The sequence below is a fragment of the Periophthalmus magnuspinnatus genome, chromosome 15 (genome assembly GCF_009829125.3).
Source record: "Periophthalmus magnuspinnatus isolate fPerMag1 chromosome 15, fPerMag1.2.pri, whole genome shotgun sequence".
NCBI classification, from domain to species: Eukaryota; Metazoa; Chordata; class Actinopteri; order Gobiiformes; family Gobiidae; genus Periophthalmus; species Periophthalmus magnuspinnatus.
In genome coordinates this window covers 5227442-5246417 of record NC_047140.1, presented here as the reverse complement: position 1 = coordinate 5246417, position 18976 = coordinate 5227442, and the positions used below count along the sequence as shown (strand labels likewise).

Here is an 18976-nt window from a genome sequence, read left to right as displayed (position 1 = left end):
CACCCTGAGCATCGCATCATGGCTCCTGACGTACGGCCGCTCCTTGTTGTGGTTAAATGCTTCCTGGTCTCGCCATCCCTCCAGACTGATACGATTTTAGGAGAAAGACAACAGAGACGTGACCCGGGGCGCCCGCCTCTGCCTGCCCATTAAGAGTCTATGAGAGGTGACATGACTGGCAGGCTGTTGCGACGTGTGGGAGTGAAGCCTTATATCTCCCATCAACCATACGACTCCAGGATGTACCAGAAGCCTATGAACACCATGGGATAACCTGCATCAAATATGAAGTGATGTGTGGTTGGAATCGCGATGATTAGATGTACGTTTTGGTGTGTTGGGACTGACCTGACTGTATAAAACCGTAATACTTAGGGGTTACTTTAAGGTTATCTACATGTGAAGGAATGGTTTCCACTGTCAGCGAGTGTAATAGTCTTGCCAATCTCTAGATGAAATCCAAGATACTAATAAATGACAAAGTTTTGGTAAGCTTGGGAGCTCATGTTTAGCTATCACTGCCTAATTATTTTCAAAGGTGTCACTTGTAAGCCCTATAAAGCCTGTGCTTACACATCTGGCCTAATAAATGCTCTCATTGTCATTTGGTTTATACACTCTGCTGTGCAGTTCCAGAGCTCAGAGTGCAGCTGACTTCAAAGGCACAGTTAGCAGTGAGCTGGGAGCAAGGCTGCTGCCAGCAGGGTGTTGTTTTGGTTTGGGGAAAGCCTCTGGCTCCAGGCCAGCTGCTCTGCTGTTTTTCATGGAGCAGGTAGACACGAGAGAACAGCCTGATCCCGAGTAACCTGAAAAAGCACTAAGTTGGCCTGTCATCGCTGAGGACAGTCTGTCATGTGTCTGGATGTTTCTGTCCCTGCTCCCCCCCTCAGCACTCTGTCCTCATCCAACCCTGAACACAACAACAAGAGCAACTCCTCTCTCCAGTCACTGTCCTCCCCCTCACACTGGAGCTGTCAGCCTGAGTGTGGCAGTGCAGAGGGAGTGAGGGAGCACACAGACAGCCCCTGCTGCGCTGCTTGTGTCCCCTCACAGTCCCCTCGCACGTGAGGCCCTAACACCGCCCATCAAGCAGCAATAATGCCAGATTATATCAGTCCTCAAGAGCAGCTCCTCTCACTCTGCTGCTCGTCTTCATCAGTCACAGCACCGTGAGTCCAGTGCTAACTCTATGAAGCCTAATCTCTTCATCACAAAAGACGAGTGACTCTCTTCAAACTCATGATATCATCAGGGCCTCTCTGTAGGCAGCCCACTATCCTGTCATGTTTTTTTGTCATACACCACCAATAAGCTGGGCTTTTCAGAACACTCACCTCTGCTGCCCCCTAAAGACAATAGCCCTACCTTCTGTCACAAAACAAGTGGCTTTAGCTCCAGATGAGAATAATAAATGCTTTCAAGTGGGCTCAGTCTTGCCGAAAGAACACAGCGGAGCTCTGCAGCCGTTTCGGAGCTATTAACCTCGTGAGCCGAACAAAAAAGAGCCCAATTTTAAAAACGTGCATTATGTCCTGCCAGGCTCAGACGCCTTCAGACAGTGGGAAGAAAAGAGTGGACTGTTTCAGGCCTGAGTGAACAAGAGCAGGAGCCCCAAAGAGATTAGACAACACACCAGCGGCCATATTGAACCCGGCGCAAAGAGCTGCCAGAACCAAGGTTAGTTTCTTTGTACGACGCCAAGACGACCAGCAGACTTCAGCGCCCCATGAATGAGACGGCGAATTGGAGGGAAAGATTTGGTTGCCGCGCGGTTCATTGGGGTGTTGCCAAAAGAGATTAACAGGAAACACTGGCATCATTGTTGACATGTGGAGTGATCTTCTACCCACAATACAATGCAAGCCGGAGTGGGCGGACATGAGAGAGACTCGAGGTCCTTACAGGGTTGTGCTGAAATACAACACATTAATGCAAGTTGGTTTAGAAAGCAACGCCAAATGAAATTGATTTTGTAGACATTTTTTGTGTGTGTGTGATGTTGGAAGATTGTGATTGCCTTATGATTTAAAATTGACCAGCACAGGTAAGAAGTGGGGCTGTACAGTATATCATATTTGGTTGGCGCAGTTATTTAAATAGTGAAATGTCACTCTAAAGGAAAAAAAAACATATCTTTATAGAAAAATCTTTAAACATGTTCTGAAATGCATAGGATTCTTGTATTGGTTTATTAGTTCATATTTCAATCTTCAATCTAAAGTGAATGTTTCTGGAGTTGTTTATGAAGTGTACTCTCCATGGAATCCTCCTTTTTAAACATATATCGCATATCTTGTTGGAAAAATTGCAATTTGATTTTTTTTTTGAATTCTTTGGTAGAAATGCTACACTGTTCACAACAAAAAACACATTCAGCACTTTTGTCTTTTCATAATAATTTTCCAGTAACAATACAGTGTTTATTTCTTCATTGTTCGTTTATCTCACTACTATCTTTTTGTTTTTACAGCACTTACAGAACCCGGCCAACTTCCACTCGGCAGCTACGGAGCTGCTAGACTGGTGTGGAGATCCCCGGGCCTTCCAAAGACCTTTCGAGCAAAGTCTCATGGGATGTCTGACGGTACGTAAACACCAATTATGTCATTTAGGTACTTTTTTAGCAGCAAAACAATAATTAAACAGAAAGAAATATGAGCTGTCCACTTCAATGTGTTTTTGTTCTAACCTAGACAGTGACAGAAAAGGCTCACCAGGCACTTTGTTTGCACCAGATCATTTTGGAGTCCACTAGTTTTTATGCAACATCTGAATTTTTTATTTAAATATATACAAGTAAAAACGCAATGGAGACAAGCAAGACACAAACCAGAAATGTTACACAGTGAACCTTTAAAGGGCCTATATTACACTAAACTGGATTCTTGTGAGCGTTAAGTCATGTTATAATGTTGTTACCTCATCAAAAACATACCTGGAGTTGTGTTTTGTTTCATTCATTCGTTTGAGTAATCCTTTATTATTAGTTGACAGCTCCTTTTACATTAAGTTCGGTAGAGATTGGCAATTCCAGGGCAGAAATCATCCAAAGCGTTCTAGTGAAGGAGTATGGAGTTTAAAAACACAGTGGAGCACTTCCTGTATTACCACATGACACCACAAAGTTAAACAGTGTGTTGAGTGTTTTCTATTTGAGGGAAAAACTCTAAATATGCTGGATTTATGTGATATAAATGTGTGAATGAAACAAAACAGAAAAATCCAGGTGTGTTTTTGATGATGAAATAACATTATAACAGATCAGAACATAGCTCAGTATAGGACCTTTAAGTTTTTTTATTTAATGCTTTTACTCAGTAGTCGTTTTACTTTTTTGGTTCTCCTTTTATCTACAGAACAATTCTCCAACCGAGCCTTTCAGACAATATTGTATTCAATTGTAGCACTGCCAATTTGGAGGTTTTTAACATCTTTAATCTTGCTTCCTGGATCTTTTGCGGTTTATCTTCTGCTTACATACGAAACCCTTTTGATTTGTGTCAGTTACAGCCACACTTGTATTGAGCGGTTATCCCGGCCAGCTGCTCAGTCCGCCTGGGTTCACCGGCAGAGGTTAAAGTCCTTGTCACTGACACACACACCAGAGTCGCAGGCTTAAACAGGGCTGTTGGGAGACGCTCACCTCTGGCTATCCCTTTTCACTTCACTAGCTACTACCGCGCATCGATCGGGGGCGCAGGCCAACAAGAGGTGGCCCCGGCAAATCCACCCCAGTGCTGTGATCCAACAAGGGAGAAATAGGGTGCTCCAGAGACCTTGAGTTTTAGACAGGATTCTATGGGGAAGGACATATGTGGCAAGGGCTAAGTACATGGTTCATTTCTGATTTTTACACAGAATTTGGCTGATTCTACTTTATATAAGTGCAATACAAGTGCCACTGATGGGAAATTGGCCATTGAATGCCTAGTAAAAATGTTTTGGTAGTTTAGCCGTAAATATTTGGTATGTATTGAATTATAACTGCACAATAATTATACAATATTAAAATGTATTTTCAGTTTGCCAGATAAATTAATTAGTATTTAGTATGTGAATAATAAAAAAGCATTAAAGCCAAAAAATAAATAAATAAATAAATAGATTAAACATGCATTATATAACTTTTCTGGAGGGCCTGACACCTGCTTGTCTTCAGAGAAATGTTAGTGATTTCTGTAATGTTCCACAATATGGCATTAAATGTATGTATTTTGCATTTACACCAAAAAAACAAAAACATGAAAAAGTGCATTTTACAGATTTTACAGATTCAAAATATAATACAAACAAACAAAACAAATAAGTATATAAGTTCATACAAAACATTCATGGAGATGGAGAAAAGGTGTGATACTAAAATTTCAGGCAAAGTGAAACATTTCCACATTTCCTTGTAGACAAACAGATACTTATCTTAAGTGTGTGTTTAGTGTGTGTTAAGATTATAAATTAAAGCAAAACAAGCTTAATTACACATTCATCACATCAGTAGATATTCTTTTTTAAACTTAAACTTCACAGTAGATTATTCATAAGCAATGTCAAGCCGTTCTGACCTCTCAACTCTTTTACTACATCTGATTTGTGTGCCAGATCTGCGCAGGGACTAACCTCTCCCCCGAGTGAACGTTTTACTCAGCTGCAGTGGTAGCGTGAGCAAACAGATAAACTCCCATTAAAGTGTAACTGAGAGGAAGCTCCTTACATGCTGATAAAGGGCCATACAATAGTCTCTAGATGTCTCAGCATGGGGCCGCCGCTATCTGCCTAACTGCCTCATCTGACTCAATCCCCTCCTTATCCTTACAATTACTGCGCACAACAAGTCCGGGCATTCTTGATAGGATTAAGCCCTCGTGAAGTTACTATATTCAGAGTAATGAAGTGATTGAAGAAAAAGGGGGTCAGCTGTTACCATGGTGACGCAATGCACACATCCACAAACACAGCCAAGTTTTTTTTTTAGAGGGTGTGAAAATTAAAAATACAAATGGATTTTCAGGAGGCTGCGTTTATGGTTTTGTTTAGGTGTTGGCTAATGCTAGTTATCTTGTGGCATTAATTTTACGTGAGAGGGACTTGTTTAACAGCACAAACCAGCTCACCTGTTGTGATTCCAGCTAAGTCCTTCTTCTTTATGATCAGATTGTGTTAAACAAAACTCAGATTAAAGTCTAACTTCAGTAACAGAGCGCAGAGTGCCTCCAGATAGCTTCAGCTCTTTGGGAAATGTTGAGGACGTCAGCTGAATTGTTTGTATTGTCTCCCACGTTGGCCACTTGGAGCCACATCCGCCATGCACTCGAAGCCACGTCAACAGGAAGAAATAAAGTACATTTGTTGTTCCTTCTGACAAACAGATAAATAAAGACACAGACAGTGCGGCCCTGTCTCGAGCCACAGTGTTATCATATCGACCTGAATATAGATCCAAGTTCAGAGCTGAAAAGGGGCTTATGAGGTGAAGAATTGGAAAATCTATGCATGCTTTTAGAAATGCCTGTTCGAAAATGAAATGAGGCTAAGCAATTTAAAGAAGCCAATTTGGAAAGGAAAGGAATCATTATGTTTGATAAATATATTACAAATTTGAGTGATAAACCTTTTTAATTTTTGTTATGGTTATGATTTCTACTGTATTTGGGTAGATTTTGACTAAATTCAAGCACTGACATCCTATTGTAATTTACATAAACATGGGAAATCTATTGTGGTGGGCGATTTTCCTTCCAGCAATTCACGACTATTCGGCTACGTTACGCTTTACCAATAAACAACCGCTCATGTTAGCGTTGTCATTAAACAGTGGTTATGTTTCCATGCACACCGAAAATCTGATTATAATCTGCGTTGAAATGATGAGATTATTGAAATGTCATATAAACAGTTATATCTGATTGGAGTAATTATATTTCTTTCTGATTGTTCTAACCTGTGCAGGTTTTGACAAGGAAAGTGATGCGTTCTAGTTGCTTGATTTTTACTGGCCATATAAATGACTTAACTACCATTACATTTAATAGATTCTTGTATTTATCTCTCCGCATTAGCAACGGGTTTACTCAGGAGCCATGATTCCTACAGCAGCGACTTAATAGCCCCCTCTGGTGTGTCTTATAGGCTCCTCTTCTGACCTTGTTAGCTCTAATGTGTGTGCTGAGGTCAAGGGGAGCGGCGGAGTTGTCACAGATTAAAGAGGAGTGGTCTCCATATTGATAATGATTTACCACTATCCTTCTGGTGCTGCTTTATGTCACGTCGCATCACCTACAACATTACGCTCAGGTTCTGCTTCACGTCCCATAAATGTGCTGCCCTGTTTGAAGCCATTAACGGCAGTGGATTATTCAAATCTTAAGGCTCGAGGCTGGCTATAGTCAAGATTAGAGAGACAACATTTAACCTCTGTTCACCTATGGCACATCAGATAAAGAAAACATATTTAACTTTTACTGCTATATGAAACATGACCGTTTTATGGGCAGTAGACGGTGGAGGGTCAAAAGCATGTACCATGTCAGTGTAATCTACCAGATGGAGGAATGGGAAAATAGATTTTTACAATTTGTGTGTTTAATATCCTGACCCTCATCCTTTTTTTTTCACATAATAATCCATAATCCGTCTTTGGTTTAGCCACTGCCCATGATCGACTGCCTGTTTGATGGGTCAAAAGTACAGCATTGTTAGCTTCCATCAGAGTTTGGTTTTCATGGAAATGTTCAAAGACATGATCTCAGATTAATGTAGTGGGGAATACTTTATATACAGCACATTACTCTAACAGGTGCGTTCATACTTGTCTAGGTTTAGTCCTGGTTTTGGGCCAAGTTTAAACGCAAATGTAGATTTTGTTTAGTCTTGTTCTAGTCCTGGTTTACTCTAAAAATCTACAAATTGTAATATTGCTGTGTCATACAGTACGTTTGTTTGGATTGTTTATTATCCCTAGTTTATATTTACGACTGCTACTAAATGAAAAGTTTGAAATTCTAAATGTCTTTTGGCACATTTTACAAATATTAGTTGAGTATGAAACCGTTCTATTTGTTGCCAAGCTCTAAAGTACACTATTTCATGATTGACCTTCCCACTGGACTGCTGAGGTGAAAAGAAATTACCCGGTGGTGACTATGGTTTGGGCGCTCTCCTCACACGGAGGTTGCAGCAGTCAGAGCCATCTTGACGGAGGATGACTGGAGCTATCAGACTGCCGACTCCACATTAATCTCACTTTGTCTGTCTCAGGCCGTGTGTACGTCTGAGGAGCAGGATGTGCCCGCGCACATACTCCACTGAACCTCAATGAGAATGATGATGACTCAGAGTCTTAACACTGTTTGGAAAGTGAAAGGATTAGGACGCTTTAGTTGGAGCTTATGCTTTTTAACACTCATTTAAAAGAGAGGACCTCTGTTTATAATGATACAGGCAAATTATACCGAAAATTGATTCATTACGTATTTCGACCACACCCTTAACTTTAACATACCTGGCAACAAGTAAAACAGGAATATTTGCAAAGTGGTATACACTCTTGCCTCCCTAGATTTGATACCTGGATTTTGCAAAATGTGCGTAATTTCCTCCATCTCTAGTTCCCCATCATCCAAACCATACAAACTAGTTTTAGGAAAAGAAATATGAGCACAGTCTGCATAAAAATAATAATAAATGTGCCTTTGGATAATTGAGGTAAAACGAGTGAGAATACAATCGGCCCAAGAACTATCCCTTGAGGGACACCATATGTTACAGTGAGTTGAGGTGCACTCTCAAATAGCGACTTATCTGAGCAGTGGAGTCACAAATATAAGCTGTTAAGTTTTAAGAACCTTTATAGCAAAATAGTCCATACTTCGAATGATAAGAAATGGATTTATATTATATACTGACCCCTTGTGGCTGGAGTTAGTATTGCACTCTTAAAAGAACATGTCCCAGTAATGATCTATCCTGGAAATACAGTCAAAATCACGTTTTATGATTTGATTTGTTTCTTTTTATAACCACATATGCTCTTTCCCAGGTGGTGAGCCGCGTTGCAGCTCAGCAAGGCTTCGATTTGGACCTGGGCTACCGGTTGTTAGCAGTGTGCGCGGCTAACAGAGACAAATTCACACCCAAGTCTGCAGGTAAGAGAGACGTCAAGTTCCCTGCTATGCTAGCTGTTGCATGATCCCATTTACTACAGTTGATTTGCTCACAGTGGACAGTGCATCGCTTCCATTATTGACTTGTCTTGTTGAAAGAAACCATTCTACCGCTTCCAGTCATGTTCCACTCAGTGTTTCAAATTGTGTTAGTCTATCCAAGGCATGAATTTACTGTATAGACGCTTATTGTGTTTGCGGACAATTCTATTATGTAACTAAACTCTATTTTAATTTGGGAATAGCTTTGTTGCTTACATTATTTCAAATGGCTGCAAACCACTGCAACCACAAGCTATAACAGGGGCTGCCCATTGAGAATTGTAATGTCAGATATTTTTAGTTCTTATGAAAAATTAATGTGCTATGGAAATGAGCTGGCCAGGTGGTAGTTCCGCACAGAACGTGGGAGACACCAGAGTGACAAATATTAAGCTATTTTCTTCATCCATTACTTCCTTTGTGGAGTTGTACAGGTATTTAGGAGACACTTGTCAATGTGCAGCGTACTGAGGAGGGAAAAGAGAGAGGAAGATAGATGACTGTAAAGCTGTCACTGGTGTGAGCTAGGCCTCTCACTCACACTGACAAAGTCCTGAAGAAGCTTTCCATTCAGGACACATAAGCTGCAGTTGGATTGATTAAGTTTATGTCGGTTGTCCAATAAGGTGAAGAGTTGTCTTGTTTTAAAAGTCTTAGTTATGTTGTATTAAAAGGCAAAACAAAGACATTTATTTCAATTTATATTTGTGTAATTGTGCTGTAAAAATGTAATTTCAATCACAAGTATATTATGTTAGGAGTTGGTTTTAAGCAAATATAGTAAAAATATTCTGTATTTTAGGGTCTTTACTTCACTGTAGCTAAGTTTTAGTTGGAATAGCTGTAATAACTTGAGTTTTTTCTTGTTTTAGAAAGGATTACATTCTCGTTTTCAGTTGAGTTCAAAAGTGAATTGTTTTATATCTGATTAGTTGCTGGTGTAGCGTCCATGCGTCTATTTAGACCTAGTGCCTCACACCTGACCACTTACATTTGGGCAGTTGGTTAATTTAAACTTTTTTTTTTGCCTTGGAAATATATTTTATACTGCCAAGTTTTCATTACTAAAGCACTTCCAGTTGATGTTCCAAAGCAGTAAAAAGCTGTAACTCCTCATACAAACGGTAATGTGTTTAAGTGCAAACACATTACACACAGAAATGCCTCTTTTTCTTGCTGAGTCTCTCCAATTCTGTCAAATGAACATCTTCAGAAGGCAAATATCCTCTTTCAGCGGCGGTGGAAGCATCTTGTAGAGAGGAGCATAAGTGGGTAGACTGCGTGGCGTATTGATTGCCGCATTTCTTCCCTCTGTCTGTGTTCCTGTGTTCGGGGTAATGTGATTGTTGTCCAGGCATGGCTCAGACTGACCATGATGCTTCTGGGATCTAATAGAAGTCGGCACAAGGTTTCAGGAAAGGGCTGTTTATGCGCGCTGGATAAATGGAAACTAGTGTAATTACATGGAGAGAGGGGGAAGATATTCTATGACGCGCCCGACATCAGATGAGACGGACTACCAGATGTGACTCGGGGTGGACCTTATGGACGCGGCGGCCATCTTACCTCCTGCGCAGGGATGAGTGTCTGAGAGAGTAGACCAGGGGGCGACAGTGGATGAATAGGCACTACACAGGCACTTTAAAGGCTGTACTAGTGAGTGATTTTATATTAAATAGATGAGCCAAAGTTTAGTGTGCTTAGTTTAAAATTGGTCTGAAGAGATATGAGAATCTTAATCCAAAAAGTAAATGGAACTGTCTGGCCAGAATATAGTTTAAGTTTGCCGTATTAGTCCCCTATAGGTGCAATTTAAAAGTACTGAAAGCAGCACATATAATGCATATTATCAAGGGATGAGAGAAAGATAGAAATCCCACAGTTTAATACACATGTAGAGTGGATGGAATATGCAGCATTCAACAGATCTCTACAAGGGGCGACAGGACAAGATTGATTGAAGAATACATTCTTTATTCACATACTTAGATAAATATTTTACACTTTATTCATTGCCTTTCACAATATTGATTTAAAACAGCTAATAATAGATGAAGACTCCCTGCCTCTTCATAGTGACATTTCGCTATAAACGGCAGCAATTTTACACGTTTTTATATTTGAAAAAGGGCTATGTGACATTTCTGAACCCTACGTGATAACCTCAAGTTTTGTTTTTACTGCAAATAAGTACACAGCAGGCGGCGGAGATAGGGGGAAGGTGAAAACTGACATTTCCGAACACTCAAGCCAGGACAATGCAGCATTACGCAAAATGTGCAAAATAATCAAAATATAACTTTGAGTATGCTAGGGTAAAGGAACACAGTTATAACATGGTTAAAAGCTCATCAAAGTTGATTTTAAATAATATGCCCCTTTTAACGCTGTTGAGTCTGTGAATTGGTATCCCAAAAATACTCTGATTGACTGATTAAAAAGCAAGCCATAAAAGGTAGTGGTAATTGCGTTATAATTTATTTGAAGTACTACACAAAAACAATATCCACTGAAAACCACTTTCACTCCAACCCGTCATGTTTTCATTTTTACTTTCTTTATGGCGGTGCTTGATCGTGTATCTAATTGTGCGTGTGCAGCACTATCCACCACAGTCTGCATGGCGACAGGGGGCTGAGGCTGACACCGGAGAGCCCAGTGCAGGAGCAGGAGTCTGGGATGCTCTCTCCCAGTCCTCCAGGGAGCGGCCCCACCGTTAAAAACCAGGATCAATCACGCTGACACGGCCATTCTGAGCAGTTAGTAAACGCATTGATAAAACGGTAGCTTTATGTGGGTGGGGATGTCCGATTGTTTGGTTATGGCAGCATATACCATCAGAATAGTACTATTTTAGGTGATAAATGATGCGCCAATGTGACACACTTTAAAACAGCTTTAGCTAAAGTTTAGTTCAAGTTAACAATTTACACTATAATAATTATGATCCCATAGTCCATTGTAGAACTAAGCAACACCTAAAACAAAGTGATAAGTTTGTCATAAGTACAAATAACAGAAAATTGCAAATACTACTGCTTGGAATAACATTAGACTTGCATTCAAGAACAGAAAAATACACTTGATGCCCTGGAAATACTGACCATTATTATACATGTAGTAGTCAATCATGTTATGTCCATTATCCACACACTTTTTCCTGTTATGCACGGCATTTTGAGTTCTGGCCAAAAGATAGAATATTTTCTTTTGAATTGTTAATTGCTATGGCGACAGTCCAAACCTTCCTCACTCTGAAACCCACGGACACTCTTAATTACCCCCTAGTCTCTGATCCCGAGCCAGGCAGTTGATGTCCAGCAAGGTGCTTGGATTTCTCACAACAGAAGGCTGCAGCTGATGAGCTGTCTGGAGACTGTGACCCTGCACTGTGGCCTGGGGGATTAGCGTGTGCCTCTAATCTAGAGTCACTCACTGAAGAGACTTACCTGCTGTTAGCCAGCTCAGATAGCATTAGCGCTGTTAACACTGTATAGCTTGACCGCCGCCAACATCATTTTGTACAGGACAGGTTGATTTGGAAAATAATTGAACATTTTCTGGCTTCTTTTATGGCCATTATTGTTTTGTTTGAGGGAATATCACTTGGAGGCTGTATTTAGAGAAGTCAAAACTAAAGGATCCAGTTTGATATAATGACAACCCATGGATTACAAATGTTTTTTTCTCTGCAAAGGACCTTATATTTTGTTACCTTTGCTTTTATGTTATAGTTAGCGTTCACGTTTCATCCCATTCTAGTTTTCCTATAGTAAAACACTGAGCTTGTATGATAGAATTTTCTTTTTAAATGTGAGATTGCGGATTGTTGATCTGTTTTTTGGTTAATATCTCTGTAATTACAAGGCCATATTGTATATTTGGGTATTTCTTGCAAAAACAATAAATCTTCCATAGAGTTATACAGGAAGAAAGTGAATACAACTTATTAATGGGTTCCAGAATAATGAAAAGTTAGGACTGTTACCATAGCAATTAAGAATTCAAAGCAAAGTATTATATCTTTCAACTGTTCAACCATTCTCAAGATGATCATAGAACAGGAAGCCATGAATTGTAACTATTGTAAGTGCAATTTCAAAAGTATTAAAATTGAAACCTTCATTTTGCGAGATACAAAAAATAATTCCCATATATCCTCTTATAGACTTGTTTATGTTTTGCAGTGTGTAATCCAGGGTCTGAACCAAGCCGACTTCAAACTGCGAGCTTCATTAGATAATAAGCACTGTGATGCCCTGTAATAGCAGTAGCACAGCCATCCACGACTCTTAGCTCTTGGGTTACAGCACAACCCAAATCAGATTAGCCGTATAAGCTATCAATGCATTCACAGTTTCCCCTCACAGTCATCTTTGCCAAAGTCTTACACATTGTTGCCTTTCTTTCTCAACAGGAAAAAATGACTCTGCTATTATCATTGGCTTTTCCTTTTGTGCTGACTTGTAAATTTGGCCTTTCTTTTGGATTTAATTAGATGAAAGTGCATGCTAAACGTGGATTGTTTTGTTAGCAGCGTGACTCGACATGCTCCGGATCAAGCCAGCTCGTGCTTGAATGATAGCTATGTTTTAATGAGCCATAATGTTTAAGATAATACGGGTTGCTGCTTGCACTCTGGAGTCAGGATCTAGTCATGTGTGAGATGTTTTGTTAAAAAAGTAAATAGAAATATATTATGCTATATTATGCTTTATCTTGTCCTGTTAAAGGAACTGTATAGCCTGCACCGTTACTGCTGTAATAATGTATTATAACTGAACATGGGCTGCCAGTGCTTTAACCTGCAGATAGACACACATGCAGTTATGTTCTCAGTATCTGGACAGGCCTCATGTCAAGCTCAGAACCTCCAGAATTCACTCACTGAGCTGCAGAGGCCGCACTAGCACTGATTTATGATTGGCTGCAGGTGCTGGGGTTTAGCTGATGATTCATATCTGAGACACTCATGTGAGGCGCCATGTTTCTGCTTTCTAATTGGATAATAGTATTGAGAACCAAAACACCAAATTATAACATAAATAAATGGGACACCGAGTTTATGAAGTTAATAATAAAAATCTTACTGTGTCTGTGTCAGCCAATCGTGTCCTCGTAAAAGATTTTGAAGGAGTCATTTTTATTTTTTATGATAAATAGACTTAAGAAAAACATAGCATCAGCAAAAAAAGATAATTCTTAAAACAACAACTGAATGAAGCAAAACGGAGAAACCAAAACACTAAAAATTCACTGGGGACGTTTCTGCACAACACTGTAGATTGCTGTATTGTTTTGTGCATAAGTCTAACCTGTGTTCTCAGAGATTATAGCCTGACTGTTTCTTGCCTTTCATATTGGCACTGAGGACTTGTTGACATCCATCCATCACCAGGGCGGACTCAGAGTGTAATGTGGAGGAAAACAAGAGCTTGGATGTGTCCGCAGTGACAGCAAACTTCCAGGGTGCGGCTTTAACTCCAACCCACTTCTGTGAACCAAAACATGCTAAGTTCAAGTACTGGACTTTCCCAGATACAGAGAAATGTTAGTATCCTGTTACTAACGTTATGGAAATTTATGTTTTAGAGGTTTTGATTTATGGCTTTGAACTAGAGGGAAAGTAATATGACAGGATTCTGGCCATAATTATGTTACAAGAGAAAAGGAGAATTGAAACAATTTTAAAATCTTGTTCTGAAACCTTGTTCTCAAATTTTTATTGTGTAACTATAAGTCAGCAATCAAAATTTGTTAAAAAAGTGCTAAAAGAAATGAGAAGAAGTAAACGTTTAAATTGGCAGCCAAACAACCAAAATTCACAAACAGAAACTTGCTACAGCGGTGCAGCATAAATTAAAATAAAACATAATTAAACATAAACTAAAATAAAACGTAACTAAACATAAACTAAAATAAAATTCTAAAATGTAAAAAAAGTTGTTTTAGTAACTTTTAATAGGGTGGAGTTTGAGAAGACAAGTCTCTCCACATTTTAACCTAAAATGTATTCATGGCCTCGACAAATCCCATTTTAATTTGCAGTCAGTCTGAGTCTACAACACATTATTTGGAAAATCTTTTAAAATCCTTTACCCCAACAGTAGCACGATGACATGGCGCTCAGGTAGAAGCCACTGCACGCTAATCTACAAAACAAATATGCAGCGTTTCAGCCAAGGCCTCATCCTTTAGAGACAGTGTATAGAAACCTAATATGTGTGTCACTTATGATGTCATTATTTATAGAGCTGAGTCTGCTAACTCCTCTCCCTCTGCAGTGGAAACACAAGGCAGATCGGATAACGCTGTTTTAAACTACTTTCTATTGAGATAAACTGTAAAGTCAATATTTTTGGATTTAGGGTACTTTAAAGTCCCATCGCGTATCTTTATAGCAAAAAATATAAAGTAAAAGCATGTTTTTTTTTCAGTTTTGATGTTTAGCTCTGAAAAACATGCTTTACTATGAGCTGGCTTGCATCTCCATAAACCTGACGCTGATTGTAGTAGGAGAATGGAGAATATTCTGAAGTATGGAGTTGCTTTCCTTTACACTTCTTATCCTAACAACCAGATATTCCCTTACACATCTTTAGTATTGTCATTTTCTTTTTGATTCTACTACCCTTGGATTAGTGTCTGCGCCCCCTGCTGGAAACTGCGATGTGTTCTTTAAAGGCCTAGAAAATATCGTAATACGGGCCCTTAACCAAACATTGGAGTAAGTGTGTGTCCTGATATCCGTATATGCCACCGTCCATGTAGAACCAGAGTTAGGTGCGGGCCTCTTTTGTCAGCGACCTAATCAACCTTACAGACTTTTATATTTAATTACTGCTGAGTAAGTGCAGCTCCCTGAATTATTCACAGCAAACAGTCGTATTTTTAGCAAGCACCCTCTCCTCTGACACTCTCCCGTGGCCTGGCTCAGATGATGAAACCCCTTTGCAACTAAAAGTACCTTTGTAAAGAGAAACAAAGCATATATAGAGATGTGGTTTTGTTTGCACTGAATTTACTACTTAATTGGATTGGAGCAGGTAGAAATGAAACTCTTAGCCAAGGGACTTTCTAGTGCTGTCACAAGCAGATTGCACTTTGTAAAATATTGACCTGGTTTTAATATATGTGGACAGTTATTAACTTCTTGGTGTATTTGTAGTAGTGATCATTCCCATTTCTCTATGGATGGCTCAATATGGATTTTTTCACCCGATACTGATACCTGATATTTGTTATGCTGTTTTGGCCAATAACTGAGCAAATCTGTGACGAGGCTCAGAGCTTTGTTGTTCAGATCAAAGTTAAGTTTTTGTAGAAAATGATGGTATTTGTTTGGAATGAATCATTTGTTTCATGACGATTGTCTTACAGCGCCTCTTTTTTGTTTTGTTCCTTTTCTATTTCCATTTGAACTCACTAGTTTATTTACATCTGATGCAGCAAGGACAAACTGGGAATGACTCATGGGTACACAGAGACTGAGGAAGGTTGGAAATAACTATTGTTACAAAATAGTGGGTGATTTTTCAGTACATGATCAATACCAATATATGTAAACATTAAAATAAAATCTCAATGCTAGAACTGTCATAGTTTTTACATTTCTTATTGAGGTAATTGTTAGAAGCCAAGCATATGGCTGTTCTTTTATTACAGACTGGAGTTTGACAAAGCACTCGCACTTGCAGCATCACAAGACACAGGTAAACAAATACAAGACAAGAAGATGGATTACAATGCAAATATTTAGACACAATTTAGCAGCTTGCTAACACACTTTGTATGGTCCCTTAGACACCAGACATAACTATAAAAGCTAGTGGACTACTGCTAAGCTATTGTATTATCAGAGGGAATACATATTTAGCTGTTTGGCATTTAGGGAAGTTAACATTAGCTTCTTTACCATTTTAAGCCTAAGGGCTATATCAGTATCACTTTTTCCCCATGCAAAGATGAGTAACTAGATGTATGTCTTTCTCACCTCGCTACTACTGGTTTACGCTTGTCACAAACCGGATGTGCAAAATGATTCAAATCCTCCTTTTGTTCACGGGTGACTGATGTGGCACCAACTCAACCTCCTCCCACCTTCCCCCTAACCCTTTTCCTCTGCGTCTCCCTTGGGTGCTCGGACACACCCATTTTAGTTGCATTACTGTACTGCTTGTTGCTAGCTGTTGACAATGGCCTGTCAGAGCAGAGCCATGCTATGAAAATGTCCCCAGTCTGTCGCAGGGCACTTCCAGGTCATGTTGTGTTAGGCAGGTGAAAAGAGCATGAACTTGACTTCACCCCTCAAAGGTTTTTTGAAGTTGTAGAACGGATCTGGGTTCTTTTTTATCTCCAGGAGACCTTCGTGATTTATAATTTCCCCAACTTTGTAACTACCTGTCAAGCATTCTTACCATTCTCTTATTCTCATATCCAGCCATAAAACTTCTGTTGTATCTGTCAGTGACAGTAGTTTGTAAAGGTAGCTCTTTTAAACGTCAGATTTATAGTTGCACACTGTCAGTTACACAATAAAATGTGCAGTTATGGTGAGTCTCAAAGTAACTTAAATTTTAAATCACTGATACAATAAAATGCCATTGCAGTTACTGTATGTGTATATTTGATTAGACTATAACACAACAACACACTCACCTTACAAAATCTGTAAATATCTGTAAACTTGACGTGCCTCAGCACCGCAGTGTGTAAATCGGGGTTGTAATTGAAAAATAGCTTTATAATACAACGGCCAGACATGAGTGACAGACATGCACATGTGCCTTCGCCCGATAAAAACACTTCTGTTACTAAATGTAGTTTTAGAGATGAGTTACGAGGATAACTCTGTCCTGCACTAAACTCATGTGGGACGGAGCGTTGTGTACACTTGTCGGTTCTGTAGGCAGATCTCAGGTCATCAAGTGCTGAGCCAAACTTCACATGGTTTTAGCATTTGCATTCAAACCTCCCTATCAACAAGTAACACCGCACTCACACCAAGAGCGACAAAAGTGATTTCCTGCACTCAGTTTAGTGCATAAAGTTCAACTCTGCTACATGAGGTCGCTTGGATCATGTTGCTGTTATCGCCTCTATGCTCCAGCTTGTATAGGAAATAAATGAGAGCTGGTTGCTTAAGTCGCTCGCGTCGCTCTTGGTGCGAGAGCGGTGTAACGCATAAAGCTCGTACACCCACGGTAAACCCTCGTCTACTCAAGACTCAAGCCCTCTGACTGAAGGGATGCACTAGCGTTTAGCTTTAGCACCAGTATGGCTTTTCTTAAAGAGAAGGCACTTTTTCCTCTCTCACCACTGCTGTCCAATACATATTCCCAACATCTCTGCAGCTTAGAGACACGTAAACATGAATTGGTACATACCTGAATAGTAAAATTACACCAGGCGTGCGTGAAGCCTCATTAAAATGCAAAATGTGGTTACCGTGGTCACTTGAGCCCTTGTGCTGTGTGATTGATCATACCATGGTATTGCAGTATTGTGGTTGCCCTACATAGTGCACCTTTAAGTCTGCTTTTCCAAAGTTGTGGAATGGTCAATGCACAACAACAACCAATGTGTATATATTTTAAAATTGGAGTTCCTCATATGATTATTTTCTCTGTAAGAGTTGGCCTTTAAATATTGGCCTTTAAAATAACATAACAAACCCTACAAAGATACTCCTGTATCACTATTGACATGTAAAAGTGGGTGGCCCTTATTGAACACTACTCTGTTACACATTGTCAAACATCTGTCATTGGTCATGTGTAAACAAGCCCCACCCACCCCCACCCTTACCCAGATCTTATATGTACTTAAAAATAAAACATAGCTGCCTGTTCACCCCCATAGCACATCAAAGGTGAGAAGCGTATACAGTCACATATCTCCGCTCCTTCTGTTTGTCTATGTCGGCTTGCTGTCTTATCTCTCTCTCCCTCCCTCCTCAGCTGTCCCTCCTCCTCCTCCTCACCTCCTCCCTTCTTCCTCCCCTCTCCCTCCCCTCTCCCCTCCTGCTGTCTCTCCAGAGTGCGCCGGAGCCGGTAGCAGGTACAGCAAGAGCCCATTAGCGGCCCAAGCCTGCTCTCTGATTGGATAAGCTCCGAAAGAAACCGGGAGCCTTCCTCTGAATAATTGATGGGCATTGTGCAGACGCTGGACAGGGGAGGAGGAGGAGGAGGAAGAGGAGGAGAAAAAAAAGACTAGATCAGAGAGAGGAAAACAGAAGAGAAAAGAAAAGCAAGGGAGTGATAAGGTGCAAGGGAAGTGGCAGCAGTTACAATTGGAGCGTTTTGGTGACGAAGAGGAGATGAGGAGGATGAGATGAGACGTGCCGAAAGTTTGCCAGGTTTGGGGTGAGTGCATTTTGGTTTTGGCAGCCGGGTGTATTGTGGTGTGTGCCCCACGTGTACACACTGACAGTTTGGTGTGGCATTAGAGGAAGTGGGTTAGTACTGGTTAAAAAGAAGAGGAAGTCGTGCAAACAGCAAGCCTCAACTTTTGGACAGTTTTACAGGGTTTGAAATATGAATGAAAGTAGTAGTGCCGATGTGTTTACGTTGTTGGGTACAATTAAGTTTATTTGCATATTTGAAAACCTTTGCTAATTTGACTGTTTTTCTTAATGTTTTGCCATGTTCCAATATTGTTTTCCTGTTAAAACATACCATAGTTAAGTTCATTTGTTTCATTCATGCAAGTTGGAGTAATCTTGCATAATATTTACCTTCTTCATATTTTTTTTTGGTCCCTTCTAAACTGCTTCACTC

General features: G+C 40.0%; 1 protein-coding gene across 2 annotated transcripts in view; it reads left to right on the top strand.

Annotated features, from left to right (window-relative positions):
• The window catches only part of zmiz1a (zinc finger, MIZ-type containing 1a), a 169656-nt gene that overhangs the window by 116098 nt on the left and 34582 nt on the right, over window positions 1-18976 (top strand). For both annotated transcript variants that reach the window (XM_033979147.2, XM_033979146.2), the window contains exons 6-7: window positions 2471-2584; window positions 8033-8138. In XM_033979147.2, coding sequence (XP_033835038.1) covers window positions 2471-2584; window positions 8033-8138 — 220 coding nt within the window. The remainder of the gene's footprint in view (window positions 1-2470; window positions 2585-8032; window positions 8139-18976) is intronic.